At 36.2% G+C, this 16,311-nt stretch overlaps 3 protein-coding genes across 8 annotated transcripts in view; all 3 read right to left on the bottom strand.

The window, feature by feature from the left end:
- LOC105156929 lies at positions 354 to 6,908 on the bottom strand. The gene is made up of 9 exons (XM_011073197.2): positions 6,757 to 6,908; positions 6,521 to 6,645; positions 5,312 to 5,686; positions 2,440 to 4,802; positions 2,088 to 2,357; positions 1,940 to 2,020; positions 852 to 963; positions 707 to 773; positions 354 to 589 (listed from the first exon to the last, which is right to left on the bottom strand). The coding sequence occupies exons 2-9, from the start codon at positions 6,633 to 6,635 to the stop codon at positions 496 to 498; spliced, it is 3,477 nt and encodes a 1,158-aa protein (XP_011071499.1). The 5' UTR covers positions 6,636 to 6,645; positions 6,757 to 6,908; the 3' UTR covers positions 354 to 495.
- Positions 8,055 to 13,761, bottom strand: LOC105156928 (bifunctional 3-dehydroquinate dehydratase/shikimate dehydrogenase, chloroplastic). Of its 6 annotated transcripts, XM_020692731.1 has the most exons (12): positions 13,471 to 13,761; positions 13,288 to 13,334; positions 12,742 to 12,983; positions 12,082 to 12,187; positions 11,424 to 11,642; positions 10,572 to 10,933; positions 10,376 to 10,439; positions 10,173 to 10,281; positions 9,686 to 9,829; positions 9,414 to 9,562; positions 8,528 to 8,690; positions 8,055 to 8,435 (listed from the first exon to the last, which is right to left on the bottom strand). In XM_020692731.1, exons 3-12 carry the CDS (start codon positions 12,957 to 12,959, stop codon positions 8,401 to 8,403), a joined length of 1,569 nt encoding a protein of 522 aa, XP_020548390.1. In that variant the 5' UTR covers positions 12,960 to 12,983; positions 13,288 to 13,334; positions 13,471 to 13,761; the 3' UTR covers positions 8,055 to 8,400. The 6 variants fall into 6 exon arrangements, with proteins under 6 accessions (XP_020548390.1, XP_011071494.1, XP_011071495.1 ...); XM_011073192.2 differs by lacking the exon at positions 13,288 to 13,334 and having other exon boundaries at positions 13,471 to 13,760; XM_011073193.2 differs by lacking the exon at positions 13,288 to 13,334 and having other exon boundaries at positions 10,572 to 10,918; positions 13,471 to 13,759.
- Positions 14,883 to 16,311, bottom strand: part of LOC105156927 (superoxide dismutase [Cu-Zn]-like) — a 3,752-nt gene continuing 2,323 nt past the window's right edge. The window contains exons 7-9 of the mRNA XM_020693000.1: positions 16,288 to 16,309; positions 15,566 to 15,619; positions 14,883 to 15,148 (exon numbers count right to left, since the gene is read on the bottom strand). Coding sequence (XP_020548659.1) covers positions 15,126 to 15,148; positions 15,566 to 15,619; positions 16,288 to 16,309 — 99 coding nt within the window. The 3' untranslated portion in view covers positions 14,883 to 15,125. The remainder of the gene's footprint in view (positions 15,149 to 15,565; positions 15,620 to 16,287; positions 16,310 to 16,311) is intronic.

Genomic DNA, 16,311 nt, shown 5'->3' with positions numbered 1-16,311 from the left:
ATTCCCTTTGCATTTCATGGATGATAAACACATTGCTTCCTGATATCGACACCACCATTGGGATTAATGAATTTAAACTAAAAATTTTAAATGACTCCACAAACAAGGAATACATTACTTATTTAAACAAATACATACATTTTATACTGATATGACACAATATTCTCATATTTACGCGTGAAACGCCAAATAGAAAGCCTTTTATGTTTTGATGAGTGTAAATAGATTACTTTTAACAAAAACCATAAATGTCTAATACATAAGATAGAACAAAATATTTTTAAAAAAAAAGAAAAGAAAAGAAAAGAAGAATAGGAAGCATGTACAACGGATTGAACAGAAAAGGGGCAGTATGAAGATGGGAGTGGTCTGTAGTAGGGTAACCAACTTATGTACAAGTAAAACTGCAAGACTGACCATATGGCTTCATAACTTACACAGCAGCATATTGACAATGGCACAGGAGATGCAGATAGATTAACAATACCACCCTACTTATTTGCATTTCGTTACAGGAAGATATTGGTTCTTCTTTTTCACCCATATTGTGGAACGAGTCCTTTTGACATGGTCAGCAAAGAGGCGATGCCTGTGAATAGAAAGCGAATTAAAGACATTTATATATAGACACAGTATCTTATGTACTCCCCAGCATCCCCAGCAAAATTGAAGGGGGGGGGGGCCGGGGGGGGGGGGGGGCACGAACCTTTCATACTCTAGCTTCTGTTTAACGATTCCATTCAACAGCAGCTCTGAACTGTAGACAGCTCCACCTGCAAATATATGCTGGTGAAAAGATTTGTTCTTTGGTTTTAGCTAACAGTAAGATTTTGAAGGGAGAGTATTTCAACCTTTCTCAAGAAAAGGAACACAGATGTCATAGTCTTCTTCACAGGACAGAATCAGAAGATCGTCTGGAAGTTTTTCATCTTTCAATACAGATCTGCCAAGTCTCTCAACCGCCTGATGAGCAATGTACGAGATTCAGACAGTTTTGATGAAAAACATAGACTGAAACTTTAGTACAGCTCCTAACATTGTGTTCATTAAAGTCAAAACGAAATAAGACCAATTACACATGCTATATGCATATGAACAAGCTCACAGTTAAATAGAATTTACAGGGAGTTATTGCAACTTGTGACAGGAACGATCTGAAAATTAATCCAAGGAGGGAAATCATTTGCTTAATAGCCTTACATTGCAAAATGCATTAAAACAAACCACAGGCAGCTCTCACCAAAAACAAGCAGAAACTGAGCTCCCCATACCGACCGCCAACAAATAATAATTAAAGAAAAAAGAAGAGAAACAATAAACATAAAAGAACAGAGCAAATCATTGAAGAGAAAAGTTAAGGAGAAAACAGCAATCCATAAACTATACAGTAATGGAACTAATGTTGTAGGCTAGTCCTATTAGAACAACCACCAAAAAGAAGTTGCAAGCAACTAAAAGCTAGCCCCTGATGAGAAAACAAAGACCAGCTGCTCCAATGATAAGCATCCAAGAATTTCAGGAAATTCGCTGAAGAATGATGATACACAAGTTTTAAGAACAGAGCACCTCCAGCAATGGTATCGACACTTTACATGAAAATGGCCTCCAGAAAATGGGTGCTTAGCAACTCAGAGTCGCGAAGAAAACATTTATATTTTCTATATTGCCACGTAGTTCATACACAATGCAGAAGCTAAAACAAGTTCCAAATGTAAGTTCTCAAAGGGAGACATAACTTAAGGCTCTTTCAGTTTTACCAGGAGTAAATCCATCTCTCATTCCATCACCAGCAAGGAGTGAAGAAAAGAAAGAGGTGAATAACTCAAAAGCTAAACGGAGATAAGTGATTAAGTGATCATGCATAGAAGAGAGAATCATCAATCACTTGACAATCAATTTCAATTGAGCATTCAAGGAAAAACTCCAGGAAAGTACTTACCAAACCACCAACCGCCTTGACCAAATTTGCTAGAATGTCCTTACCAGGCTTAGTGTTTGGGGTGACCAATACTTTTTGTCCCTGCACTAAGATTTGTGAGAGAATTGTGAAGTTAAAGAATCTCATTTCTAAACAATCTGATATTTACCTGTAAAAGAGGATGCTGACATGCTCTTGAGAGAGAACCTGGCAAAGAGAAGCCATACTCCCTTTCCTTCCTTGCATCTCTAAGTATGTAATTTTTCTCATCGATAAGACAACTAGCTTGTCCACAACTTTCAAGCCATAAGTGAGTAACCACCGGTTTCCCATAGGCAATTGCTTCTAGCATATTCCTAGTGCGTACAAACTCATCAGCCACAAAATGTGTGGCATCTGCCATAGAGGACGCAACCGCACCGCCCAGCCGAGCCAATATCTGTAAGAAAAAATATAACTAAATAATCTGCAACTCAACGTATTTAAGTTGCACAAATGAGCAAGCAAACAAAATAAGATACCCTTTTCTGCAGCTTGGTAACATCCACATCCAGGTGTTGACTAAACAACACTTTGATGTTTGTGATATCTTTCCTCTTTCTTGAGTCTTTCATTGTGCTATATGGTCCTGGTGAGCCAGTTACCAAGTTGTTAATTTCTCTGATAAGAGAAAACCTGGATAGGCTCTTCCTGCAAGACTGTTTGTGATATTCATCACCCATGCAGATAGGAGATACATTGTTTATTGGTGTTGTACAAGTGGCAGGTGTAACACAAGCTGACGAGGAAATTCCGCATCTTTCTCTTGGTGATGCTTCTGCTTTGCCATTTGTTTCTGCGCCTTCAGCAGATGTCTCATCATCAGTTTTCTCATCATGCTGCTTAGATGTGCTGGTGCCAGCCGCATCATGTAAACTTGCTTTTGCATCCATGCAATTAGAATCATGTTCAGCAGAATCATTCCTCGAACTTCCATTGACAATAGTTTGGTGTAAGAGCATTCCTCCGGACTGTGTATCTAAGGAAGACAACGCTGAACCATTATGTAACTGATTCAAATGACTACTGCCAGGATTTACAGTACTTGCAGCGACCTCCCTTGATCTTTTTAACCTTCCATGATTTTGTGTGTTGGCTTTATGCTCAAACAATTTTTCTTGTTGGGATCTTTTTCCTCGTAGATTATATGTCCTGTCGATATTTGCAGCACTAAGTGTACCAACACATGTTCTATCCAAACTTTTAGACCCGGTTGATCCAACCATTTTAATTTTCTCCCTGGTGACCATTTCAGCATTTTTATCTTTGACAGCTGTTCTCCTTTTTCTCACGACACGAGTGCTTATCAGATCATTTATCTCCTCCGCAGCATCAAATGAATTAGCAGCTGCTTTTGAACCATTTAATTCCGTGTATTTCCTAGTCCGATGAGCCACGGGAACCGAATTTGAAAGCTGCTCCTCCAACTGAGACTTCTTTTCAGAAGTTTGATCAGTTGATTCTGTTCCATGATATGAGAAATCATTCACATCGGAAATCGTCCTTTGTTCTGCCTCCCTTAGCACAGTTTCATGTCCCTTCCTAATTTTTTTGGACCGTTTTGGTGAAAGAGAGGATCCGTTACTTGCGTCAACGCTGGTCCTTTTTATCTGTTTGGCTTGTCTAGTAACTCTAACACTAGCCGGATATGTTGTTTTTCTGCATTGTTCTGAGTGCACATTTCTATTCCTCATTCGATTTTTCCTGGTAGGTTTTGCTGTGCCAACAGCACCTTTATTAGGACCATTACTAGAACCATCAGCCAAGTGTAATTCAAAACACAGAGTCTCCATGGCTTCAGCAGCAATCTGCGTATCAGGACCTATATTTCCTATATCTTGAACGTCCTTGTTTGAATAATTATCTGCCAATTGGGGGCCAGACACCACCTTTAACTGTTCATCAAAATCCTTTCTAAGATCCTTGTTGACTGCCTCTTCTCCACAATAAAGAGATTTTCTTTTTGCTCTCAGTTTATGCATCATCAACCCTGAATCTGAGTAAACTGAATCCCCTAATTTATTCTTGGCGTCCTTTTGATCTTTTCCATCTCCATTATTTCGACCAGCCTTACCACCTCTAACGTCAGTATACCTAGGTTTCCTCGGTTCGGTAAGGCATCTCTTTTTTGGACTTTCCTTGTCAAAGAAAAGTTGTTTCTTCTTCAAGAAAAAGTCTCCCCCACCATCATCTTCACGAGTATCATCCCAATCATAAATTCCACATTCTACATCTGTGCTTTTGAGGATAGAACTTTTGGCCAGATCTCGAGAACCTTTTGCAGCAGAGACAACATTTGATTTTCCTGCATGGTGGACTCTTGAGCCAAACCCTTCATCATATTCCATGACATTAAGATCAAGAAACCTGTCCACAACCTCAAGTGCATAGGCTTGTGATAACTCTCCTGGTTCCTGAGAATTGGCATAGCTCAACCCTGCCAAGCAATTTTCAGAAGCATCAGGTTTGTTAAGATTATCATCTGTCTGGTTAATGCCATTATCATCTGTCTTGTTAATGCCAGCTTCTGATTGATCAACTTCAGCAACTTCATCCTCTTCAAAAAGCTTCCTCACAGCTGTACAACCAACCTTCATTGAATTCCTTAGTTCCTCAGTGTCTTCACCATACTCATTCTCACTACATTCCTGGTCATTTTCCCTGCCAGACTTTGACATATAGCCAACAACAGATGAACCATCTTGTTCACGTGTTTGTTGTTCTAGAGAAGATTTGTCACTACTAGTGGTACACAAATTGTGGTTAGCTCCTTTGGCACGGGCTGCCAAACCTGAGGCCCTAGTTGATGCAGCACGGATTGAAGTAAATCCTCTGCAGATGGATCCTGAAACAATACATTATCATGGCCAGATCAACAAAAGGAACAAAGTTGCCATCCACAGAAGCCTATATTTTTCTGATTGAGCAATCCTAAAACAGAAATAAATTTCCAAGAGAAAAGAAAAGCTCATCAAGAAACTAAACACTCTTAAGAACCAAGCACTGAGTTACATGTGCTTGTCTTTGTCACACACCAAAAAACACCCTCTTGTTTGAGTACTAAAGGATGAACTAGTAACATCACCACAAAATAAGAACGAATACTTCTATAATCTCAAAAATTTTGTAATCAAGAAATAAGAACAGTGTACACTCTTCTTAAAGATCCTTATCCATAGGGCAAGACTTGGCTGAATCAATTAAATACTTAAATGAACGAGACAGATATGGTATTGCCAAAATTATCTTAAAGAATCGATATCAGATATTATGCTAGAATTACAGCTATAAACTATGGGAAATAGAAAATTAAATCAATAACCAAAAGGTAGACATTGTAGAAACAGAATTGACCTGATCGATGCCCTTCATTACTGTATGTCTCAGATGGTGTTCCAGAACTATTATCAACTTGTACGGGAATATAATTGTCCATTGTGCTCTTCAATCCAACTGAAATACTGCAATCAATTTTCACAGAGTCATCCTGTGACAATAATTGGGTGTCACACAAAGCCTGGGTTTCATATGTTCCTCCACATTTGCTCACACCGCCAACTTCAGCAGTGAACTCGTTTAAAAACTCAAGATCATCCAAGACTTGAGTTTCACCAGCAAGATCCACAAATTGAGTTTCAAATGCATCTTCCAATAGACAAGCATCAGCGACAGGCACTGTATTCATAAGATGTAGAAAATCACCAGCTCCATCACTTTCAGAAATGCCACCTGACATATTACAGAAACAAGAAAAGGCCCATCTTAGTTTTTAAAGAAAAATAACCGACAAAACACTTTTGCCTGCATCCCTCAACAACTTTTATTCAGCTAAAAATTTGTTAGTGAACGAACACTAGAGTTCTTTAAGCAAACTGCTAGATCAAAGGCAAAGGCAGCAGAAAACTGATTCAGAATTGCTTATCTTGAAGACAAATTTATGCCAAGAGAAGATTATACTATTACTCATATCAAGCACTAGTAGACAGAAAACATTTTGAAATTTGATTATGAACATAAATGCAACCATACATATATCAAATATCGATCACATATTCATTAAAATTGTACTGCAAAAGCTAAATAACAAGCAGGTTTTCCACTTGATCACAAAACTTCAACTTGGTAACCATAAACCTCAGACCACTAAACACTACAAGTTTCCAAGCACTAACAAGAAATCTTCTTTTACAAAAATAGATGCAAATTTTACTAATTAAGTTACCAAATTTACTAAATAAGCATTTGTCGTCTGGCAATTTAACTTACTGACCCTAACACATTATTCACCATCAGATCAACACAAAGTGAAAAGTACACAAAAGAAAATTTGAATAATGAAACGCTCATTGCAGGGTGATTTCGCAATATTGAAAACATAATCTTTGTCGAAGAAACATAAATCTTTATTACCAAGAAACCTAACTTTACTGAGAAAGAATAAAAACTCCTAGTTATTAAAAATCAGAACCCAACAATTTAATCATTTCCAGTACTGTTATAATTATAAAACAGCGTACGACTAATTTTATCACTTAGTAACCCATAAAGGGGAAAATAAATTACCGGGAGAAAATTGACTGTCGATTTGCTGGGTTGCCATGTCGCTCAAATCTGCACCCAAATTGTCGTTTCTTGAATCATCACCGCTGCGATTTCCTTCATCTTCAAGAGGACCCATTTCAATTCATCTGCAAATCCAGAAAACTCACAAATTTATTATACAGAAAAAAAAAGAGCACGAATTCATAATTCCAAAAAATACTAAAAGAAAAACTGAAAATCAAAAGAGAAAAAATTACAGGATTCAGTAGAAGCAGGGAGTGACTGGTTCTGGTCGTAAGACTGATCGAATGAAGCAGAGAGTCACGTGAGGTGCGCAAGTTAGGGCTGGGGCAGAAATGGAATTGGAGGGAAAATAGGGGTGGAGTGGAGCACTCAGTTTACCATTTTGGAGGGAAAAACGAACCCTAAATGTCAATGGATCGGGTCGGACTATCCATTCAGAAGCCCAGTTAGCCCATTTTTGCTACGTTTGATTTGGGTATACAATTTCCCAAGCCCAACTCAAAGCCCAAATTCAAGTCCAGCCCATTTAGTAACTATTTACTACGAACAATTGCGGCCCGATATTAATATTGGACTAGCTTAGATAATTAAATGTCAAAAATGCCCACATGATTCGTATATAAATAAGGATTAAATACAATTTACCTCCTAAATTATGCGTCAAATCTCGTTTCAGCCCCTAAACTAATAAAATATAACACTTATCTCCTAAACTAATTATTCGAATAAAATTACCCTCATGCCATATTATCAAATTATTTCTTTACTAGAAAAAAGTATTTTTTTTAATTATAATATAGAAAAGTAATTATAATTCAGCAATTCAAATCAAATTTAACTCAATTAGTACTCGAATTTCTCCATTAATATCATTTTGGTACATGAGTAATTACAAATGACTTGATTAGTACCCAAGTTTTACAATGAATATCACTTTAGTACCCAATTCATATTTTTTTATTTATTTTTTCTATTATCTTTTTATGTAATGGCAATTTTACCCTTAATTTTCATATTTGGTTATCAAAATTATTTTATTTTTATTTTAATACTTTCTACTATCATTATCTCTCAATATATATCTCTCAATTTAAATTACTAAATTTAAAATGCTATTACTTAAAAATAAAATAAAAACTTAGTTGAGTGTATACTTTGTCTTATACAATTAATTTGACATTAAAAATTATAATAAAGTATTTAAATCTAAACGAATATTACTTATTGAGAAATAAAATTTTAATTGAATGTATTTTTTGTATTATATAATTTATTTTAGATAAAAAAATTATATTAAATTACTAAATTTAAATTGATATTATTTAATTAAAAAAATAAAAATTTTAAATTGGGCAAACTAAGTGCACATGTGATATGTAAGGACTATGATATGATATTTTTGAGACATACACTGCTTCTAATGTTTTTCTAGCAGAAAAATCGCCAAAAAAACAAACATACCAAATACAAATTTTACAAAATTGAGATGGCAAATTGATATAAAAAAAATAAATTAAATAAAAACATCAAATAACTCCGACTCAATTCGTATTTGACTCAATTCGAACTCGATTCCATGGACAATCAAATTAAACTCAAGTATGATGTTTCATACTCAAAACCAAAGCTCATGATATAATCACTAATGTTCATGTTACAATCCATGTTCCGTGGGTGGAAGAACAAAAAGAATGATGATACAACAAAAAGAGCCTTACTTGAAGTCGATCGACAAATTCAGTTCCGACCGGATACATTACATTAGACGACCGACGTATAGTCTCTTGGAGGAAAATCATTGAATTTGTGAGCCTCCAAAGAAATGATTTGCTCTCGATGTGGAATAATTAACAGGAGGAGCAAAGGAAGCCTTGTCGTCAATTCACAATGTCCTTAAATAGTTGCTTCGGAGCTGTAATAAGATGAAGGATAATCAGCCAAACGAAATAAAACACTCGCAGTAGCTGCGAATGCGGTAGATGTTTTGTTTGAGTTCTACTTTACCTGGCAAACCAGTAAACCTTTCATATTGTTCGTATGCCTGTCCGATGAACATCTCGACTCCTGTGACGATTTTGGCTCCCATTTCTTCAGCTTCCCGCAAGAGTCGGGTGATTTTGGGAGTGTAAACAGCATCAAAAACGAGCTTGTAATGTCTCAAGGCTTCCTGCAAGACCAGATGATGGACTTATGTTTTCTAATATTACCGTAAAATCAGAGGAAAGTCTTGGAGTTAGACTGTTCAGAAGTTTTTCAAATCAAATAGAGTAAGTTTGAGCAGTTCACCTCAAGTCATATTACCAAAATCAGAAAATAACATAAGGCGAAAAAGAAAAAGGAGGAAAAGAGAATTTTGAGACGGACAAGGTCCTAAAAGAGTAGGTGAAGCAACAGGCATTCAAGAATTCTAAGGCGTATTTCAGCGGGATGAGAACATGTTCAGATTATTGGTTAAAAAATTCAATCATGCCCATTTGATACTCAACTCGATATGATCTTAGTTCGTCAAGTGTAACAAACCAAGCTCAACCACGTGTTTTCAGCTCAACTCAAGCTTTATCAATCAGTTAACGTATAGTAAAATATACGCAAGAAATGCAACCTGCTCGAGATCGACTCAACTGATAACCAAAAGTCCTGAACAACTCAAACTAGCTAAGAAATTCAAACCAAGTTGGGACACTCTTTTCTTTTCTTCTTTTTTTTTTTTTTTTTTGGTGGTCAACATGTTTATAGTCCTAATTTTTGGATTTCATGGCAGAAAAATACTATGTCGAAGAGGCCCAAATTTATGGACAGGCAAGAATTCTATTTTCAAGGTGGAAAACTGAAGCAGTTGAGGTGGAAGGAACGACATAGAGATATGATGAAAGAATATAGGCATAATAACCTTGGGAACAGGCGTCTCTTCAACCTTCGGTTGCATCCCAATAGAAGTTGTGTTTGCAAGTATCATTCCGGACTCTGGATGGAAATCACCTAGCTCAGCAAGAGACAAAGCCTGCCCTCCAACAATCTCAGCAAGTTCTCTAGCTCGATCTTGCGGAAAGAGAAGGGTAAAAAGATGAACAACATAAGATTTTTACTCCACATTCCATTATCAGTTAACGTCTATAAAATATGATAAAATGTTCAGGCTACGAGATGAAACAAGCATCTTACCATAGGTACGGTTAGCAATCACAACTTTTGCTCCCTTTCTTTTTGCGCCATAAGCAAGTGCCTTTCCTGCACCACCAGCACCAATGACAACAAACAGTTTACCAGCCAAGGGTGACCCAGCACCAGTGGGTCCATGATGTGAACCTGTAGAAGCAAAATGGTACAGACTCTAGAACGTCAATTTCAAGGAGGGATGCAGTAAACTAAACAAATTAGGCTTAATTTCAATGACCTCCCTGGGACTTAAGTGTAATCACTGATTATACCCCTTCTCCTTTTGAAATTATTAGAATTCTACCATTCAATTTACAACATTTACAAGCCATCTCATTCCCTTTGTTTAGAAATTTAATGGATGTTAATGTTCTATTCCCTAGGGCTTTTTAAAGGAGAAAACTCAGAGGAAGGTTCTTGTAATTTAAAAAGAAAAAGGGTATAGTTACGAAGGGAGGTCGCTATGATTGATCCAAAAAATCATAGAATAAACCTAGTAGGCCATCTTCAATTGCAGAAATTGCACCAATGTAGTCAGTATTACAACCGAACAGATGTCCATCAGTTGGTCGCCTGATGACGCAATTTACCGCCCCTATTGCCTGGTAATATTCAAGAAATAATTTTAGATGCAACATGAATGTGATAACACTGAGTAGCATCATTAATTAGGCTAGATGGATGTGACCGAGCTACCTTGGCAGTGGGATCAACTTCATCACAAAGGGCAAGAGCCACTTCCTTATGAGGAATGGTAATGCTGTAACAGTCAAACAATCATCAAACTTACTTCCGTAGGGTAAAATAGAATGCAAGGCAAAAATCCAGGTAATATGACACAAAAGCTTTACAAGAAGCATAAAGCAAATGGAAAGCATGACAAAGAATTCACCTGAAACCAGAAAAATCTGTGGAGGAATAGGTCTCAAAGAATTTTGGAACGTCATCGACCAACAAATGTACATATACTCCATTGAAGCCAGCTGCTTTGAAAGCTGCATTGTATAATTTGGGTGATTTACTGTGACTGACTGGCTTCCCAATGATACCAAATACCCTTGTATCAGTATCAATCAATCTAAGATTGAAAATGTTAACCAACTCGTCAATTGTCGGCTGCCCAGGAGCAGACACCTTCCCTGGTTCCAGAGTACCGAATGTGAGGTATCCACCAAATTTAGGACATAGTATCCTCGATATCAATCCTCTCTCTCCCATAACCATGGCAATAATTGGTATCTGAAGATTAATATACTTTACAATAAAAGACTGAGAAGCTGTAATACCTAAAGCACTTTATTGTATCCACAGATTCAATCAACTCGAAACAACAAACAAGGAATTGCAAGCATAAAACTACTGAATAGAAGACAAATACAGAAATAAGACAGTGCAAGGCATATAATGTGCTATCTATGATTGAGTCAACATCTCAGAGGGAGGAACAGCAAGGAAAGGGAACACATTTAATGTGGTTAAAATTCAAGAAAAAAAAACACGTGCTGTTAAATAACAAAACCCTGAATGGCCCTCTTTTATCCTGAACCTTGATTTTACATATAGCACACTGGTTTTCGCATTCATAGCATAATTATGATTTTAGGAAATAAAGTCCACAGCATTATTTAAAGTCTTCTGATAAAGCAGAATCATTTCGTCCGAGAAGCGGGCATGCAGAAAACTGTCAAAGGGGCATTCAGGAAAATAATTGGCCAGAAAATTGTTGCACAGCTTAGACACTTACTTGGGAATGAACCATTATCTGAAAAACTCTCACTACATCTGTGATGTCTAATGCTGTTGTAGCAAATTTAACTATGTCTGCTCCAGCTGCTTGTATTCTGGCAACAAGGTTTCCCAGATCCTCAGCCGAAGGAGTATTGTCATAATTGTGTGAAGAAACTATAACTTTGCACTTTTCGGGCTTGTTTCCACGAATAAAATTGTTGAATTCATGAGCAGCCTTCAAGGAAGTAGTCAAGTATAAGATACTATGTATAAATTATATAGAACATGATAAGCAAGGGCCAGAAAAATAATCTGAAATTTGGGATAATATATCAATTGAGATTCATGCTGCATATTTTCTATTAAATTAACAAGGATAATCAATTGATACAGAAAAAATGCATGTGGTGGTGAGGAAGTTGCTCCGTTCTGGCTTTACTCTATGCATAACTACTAAAGCATATAGATCCTTTGAGTCAAGAATAGCGGTGGGTTAATCAAGCAAGAAAATATTGAAATTCTTCCAAGACAATATACAATTTCAAGTTTTTGCATGAACTGCAACTGATAGATTTTTATCTTTGCAGTAGTCCGAACGGCATCTAAGGAACTCTATGAATCAAAATTAACAAAATTTGGGTCTCTAATTGTAAAAATTCAGGACGAGAATGTACCTTGAGCTCAATGTCAATGTGATCAGCTCCCAACTCCATGGCTAGTCGAAGTGCATTGAAGCGACTATTTTCATCACCATCGTACTGACCACCTTCCCAAATAGGTCTAGTAGAAAATCACGAAATAAGTATCCCAAATTAAAATGTTCCAGTGTCCATGAAGTACAACTCTGTTAGGTAATTAAATTGCTTACGACAAATAGATCCAATGTACATAAATTTCAAAAACTGAACTATGTGGCGGAAAGGAGGTCATGCTTTGCAAGTCTTTATAGAAACCACCTATAGTAGTGTAAATTTATTCTGGCTAATGCAGTAGTTGCTTATAGTCACTATACCCTGATCATCTACGAACAACAAATCAAGTTGAGATATTTAGGCATTTTGCATAACATTATTATCACACCAACCTACTGTGATGCTCCACTCAATAATCTTTCATTTCCTTTTGATTCACATTGATTGGCTGTAGTTCAATCACCCTTTTCACGTCTCTATGAGACATATTACACATTTCATACCTTGAGAACAATTTATCTACCAAGAGAACATTTCCAGAAAGAATAGACATAATAACAGAATAACTCAAACGAAACATAATAAACCCTATAAATATTTTAACTGAAAACTTATAACTTCACAACTGAGCTGATTATCAACCTGTAAGTAAAGAGAGTGGGCAACGGGCACTCTCTAATTAACTTCTCAATATCGGCACGACCATTAAAGCTCTTCAAGTGATCCAACCTAATTTCCACGATATCAGCTCCCTTTAACTTTGCAGTGTGCATCAACACCACCACTTGATCCACCGAGTCGGCCATTAGTGGTGCACATATCAAAGTCTGGTTCTTCCTCATCTCTACCCCACTCCCCATGCTCTTCACACCAGATTCCACTGCCTGCAATCCCAAATGCAAAAATGAAACAATCTTGAATATCCCAAATGTTAAATAAATTCATACATAGGAGTATTCAAATTAAAACAAAGAGACTAATAAGACATGGGTTTTTATCTTGAACTGAGAGGAAGTGTGCAGGAAACAACACAGATTTCAACAACTTTACTACTTGAGATGCCACAGCAGCCAAACAGACGCTCATCATAATAAGAGACAAGGAAGCAATAACCAAACAAGACAAAAAGTTAGAATTTCTTTTAAGAAAAATAACAAAAATAAAAGATATAAACCAATAAAAAATAACCTGCCAATGTGACTTGAATAGGACTTAAATCTTAATTAAATTCCCCTCTTTCGTAGCGTGAATCAAACCAGCAGCCAAAACGGTCACAAATCAAAGGAACTAACTTTACCCAAAAATATTCAAGAAAAAATCAAGGCGAAAAACAAAGAGGGAGAAAAAAAAATGCATTTTCGGGATGCTTACAAAATTCATGCGTTGTGGGTGGTGATTTATTCGCTTCCAGTTTATAGCAGAAGCGGTCGGGCTTCAGTGTGTGAATTATGTGTGTGTTCTTGACTGGGTGTTGTATGTGTAGTGTGTGTGTGTGTGTGAATTATGTGTGTGTTCTGACCGGGTGTTGTATGTGTAGTGTGTGTGTGTGTGAATTGGATAAAGGGGTACGCGATTGAAGGTCAGAGAAATGGTGGACCTGGGTGGTTTGGTGGGTGGATGGGGTCGGGGGGAGAGGGGTGCAGGTGGTGGTGGACCTGGTGGTGGTTGGTGAGATATCAATAATAATTGTTAATTATATATAAATATCATGTATTAATAACTAATAATAATAATAAAGTATTTTTCATCGATTAATTCAAAGTGATGTGGTCGTGATTTTTTGACTTAGAGATGGAACGAAAAATTTACTCCCGACACAACAATACATCCATCCGGGTGTAATTCAAGTTTAGTAAGAGAGTAATCCTACCAATGAACAGTAACTTGATTTTTTAAAATAAATAATAAATAGAATATTCATATTGATACTGAAAATATTAAAATATAATAGAATATATGTGTTTATTATGCGTCTTATATATAAAAAATTATTTTTTGAATATTACCAACACGGAGTTAGATTTGGGACATGTAATGTAATGAGTATAACTATGTTGTTCCTCCTTTCCTGTTTCATAAGATCGAACTGAGCTACTATATATTTCATTATTTTTAGAATTACATTTCACCTTTATTAAATTAAAAAAAACTAATTTATCAAGCATTTTATAACAAACTCTCTTAATGTTTGATATAATTATAAAGACTCTATCATTAATTAAAAAGTTACTTATACTCCATAATTTTAAAAACCATTTAACAACTAGTCAAATTTGTTTAAAACTTTTCCAATCGCATAGTCCAATATATTCACAATATTTGTATTTTTCTTCAAAAAAGCATAAACAGAAACAAAATCGACAATTCTAGATCTCCATCCAATAATTAAAGAATTTCATACAAAGTAAAAAAAATATAATTATAATTTTTCAAATAATAAAAAATATTTATAGTTATGTCAAAACCTGAAGAGAGATGGCTGAAATTTACTCATTGTATTATACTTAATAAATCAAGACAACAATAATCTTTTAAATACCTAACCAATGTGCACATACAACCTCTTCATTGAACATGAATCTCAAGCATTTTCAAGTGAAACATAAGCCAGACATACAGGAGCAGTGTAACATAGGAGAAAGCAAGAACTTTTTAACACTACCACCCCACCATGTTTATACGAGTTTTCGACAAAACTCACATTCCGTTAGGTTCCAATGATTGGGATAGCCACAATAAATTTAATCCGATTCGACCTTTAAACTATAGAAAGAACGGATAAATTTCACATGAAACACATTTACTTCAACCGCGTTGGAGCTCAATCACAGAACAACAAAAGACATCTGAGTACACCATTGGATTTAAAAAGATAGTGTTAAACGTTAAAATTACACACGGAAACACCCGTTGTCCGCTCCAACATGCCCTTATTAAGAACCCTCAAGGTAGCAAATGATAACAGTGTTCTCGTGAATAGAAAGAGGAAAAGGCTATTACAGAAGAGAGTGCACCAACAGGTGTATTCAGCCCTGAAGACCAATGATACCTGCAAAACATTGTCGGAACCATAAGTATGCATTCAATGTAGTTGCCCTATGCTCTATTCACATTCTTTAGCTGTCTATCAATTATAAGCCATAAACACGGTCGGGGAAAAAGTAGACATACAAACATAAGGAAGAAGCTTAAATCTTTATCATCTTTCTGGAGATTCCAGCCAATGACTCGATATAAAAGCAACTTTAGATTTAAGATACTTGCAGAGAACTGATGTTGTGTTTAGCCTTGGGCCCTCTTTGAGAAAGATACAAATAACTGACTCTGGTAATGGCAGTGGCAGCAAATACAAGTTTTTTCATGTGAAATACCATTATTACATTGGGTTTAAGCATTGTAAATGTAAACCCTTTTGCATGCATATATTTCAATGACATAAAAGAGTCACAATAAGTAACTTCCTTACCGCAAGCAATTCTTCCACCAGCATTTCCAGTGGTTTTGCTTAGTTCATGTCCACCTGAAGCAACAAAGAAGTCATGAAATGATGGCAGACAATTCGAGACATAAAGCAGTTAATTTCACGACCATTATAACTTCAAAAAATTTATTGTTCAAATGCAATAGTGAAAGAAGGTGTCAACTTGCTCATTTGGGAATTGATTTTAGATGCTTCGTTGCTTAATGTTTTACAGAAAACTCTCTGGCTAATTCTGAAAGAACCAATAGACAAGTAAAAAAAGTTCAAATAGCAACGTACTATGGTGTACCGTGCTCCCTCCACAGCCAACCAGTCAAAGAAAATTCAAACCAAATAAAATGAATAGGAGTGCGTGGTTTTTCTGAAGTCTCAAGATGGCAACCTTCTGTAATTGCACTTTATCAAGCAGTAGGTATTTTTTACACTAAGTTCATGCAAAGAGAGATTTTTATTTAGCAGTCACTTTCAACAATAGCATATTTGCACGAAAGCTAGTTTAAACTCTTTATGCCCACAGTTTGTTTGCTGTCCTGCTGGCTCCACCAGCATATCTAAAGAGCCCTCTTCACTACTTCCATTTTAGCAATAAAATTAAGTTTTAAGAGAATGCGGAATAAGTTCAAGCAGGGACATTCCTAGTTTCAGGTTAATGTGATTGTTCAGCATTAAAGCTAATTTACTTAGCACAGGAAATAAAGGACGCTCACCCCTTCCAAGATCATCAGGATCAG

Source organism: Sesamum indicum, linkage group LG3, assembly GCF_000512975.1.
Source record: "Sesamum indicum cultivar Zhongzhi No. 13 linkage group LG3, S_indicum_v1.0, whole genome shotgun sequence".
NCBI lineage: Eukaryota > Viridiplantae > Streptophyta > Magnoliopsida > Lamiales > Pedaliaceae > Sesamum > Sesamum indicum.
Note: the sequence above shows the minus strand (reverse complement) of the source record. Positions and strands in the feature narration are given on the sequence as shown.

Excerpts from the sequence above, each read along its gene's own strand:
- LOC105156929 (XM_011073197.2), bottom strand. The coding sequence starts at position 6,635 with ATGGGTCCTCTTGAAGATGAAGGAAATCGCAGCGGTGATGATTCAAGA. Across the intron at positions 5,687-6,520 it reads CGACAGTCAATTTTCTCCCG|GTGGCATTTCTGAAAGTGAT; the intron begins GTAATTTATTTT and ends GTAATATGTCAG. Across the intron at positions 774-851 it reads TGTTCCTTTTCTTGAGAAAG|GTGGAGCTGTCTACAGTTCA; the intron begins GTTGAAATACTC and ends ATATATTTGCAG.
- LOC105156928 (XM_011073192.2), bottom strand. Across the intron at positions 11,643-12,081 it reads ACATTGACATTGAGCTCAAG|GCTGCTCATGAATTCAACAA; the intron begins GTACATTCTCGT and ends ACTTCCTTGAAG. Across the intron at positions 10,440-10,571 it reads ACAGATTTTTCTGGTTTCAG|CATTACCATTCCTCATAAGG; the intron begins GTGAATTCTTTG and ends TGACTGTTACAG.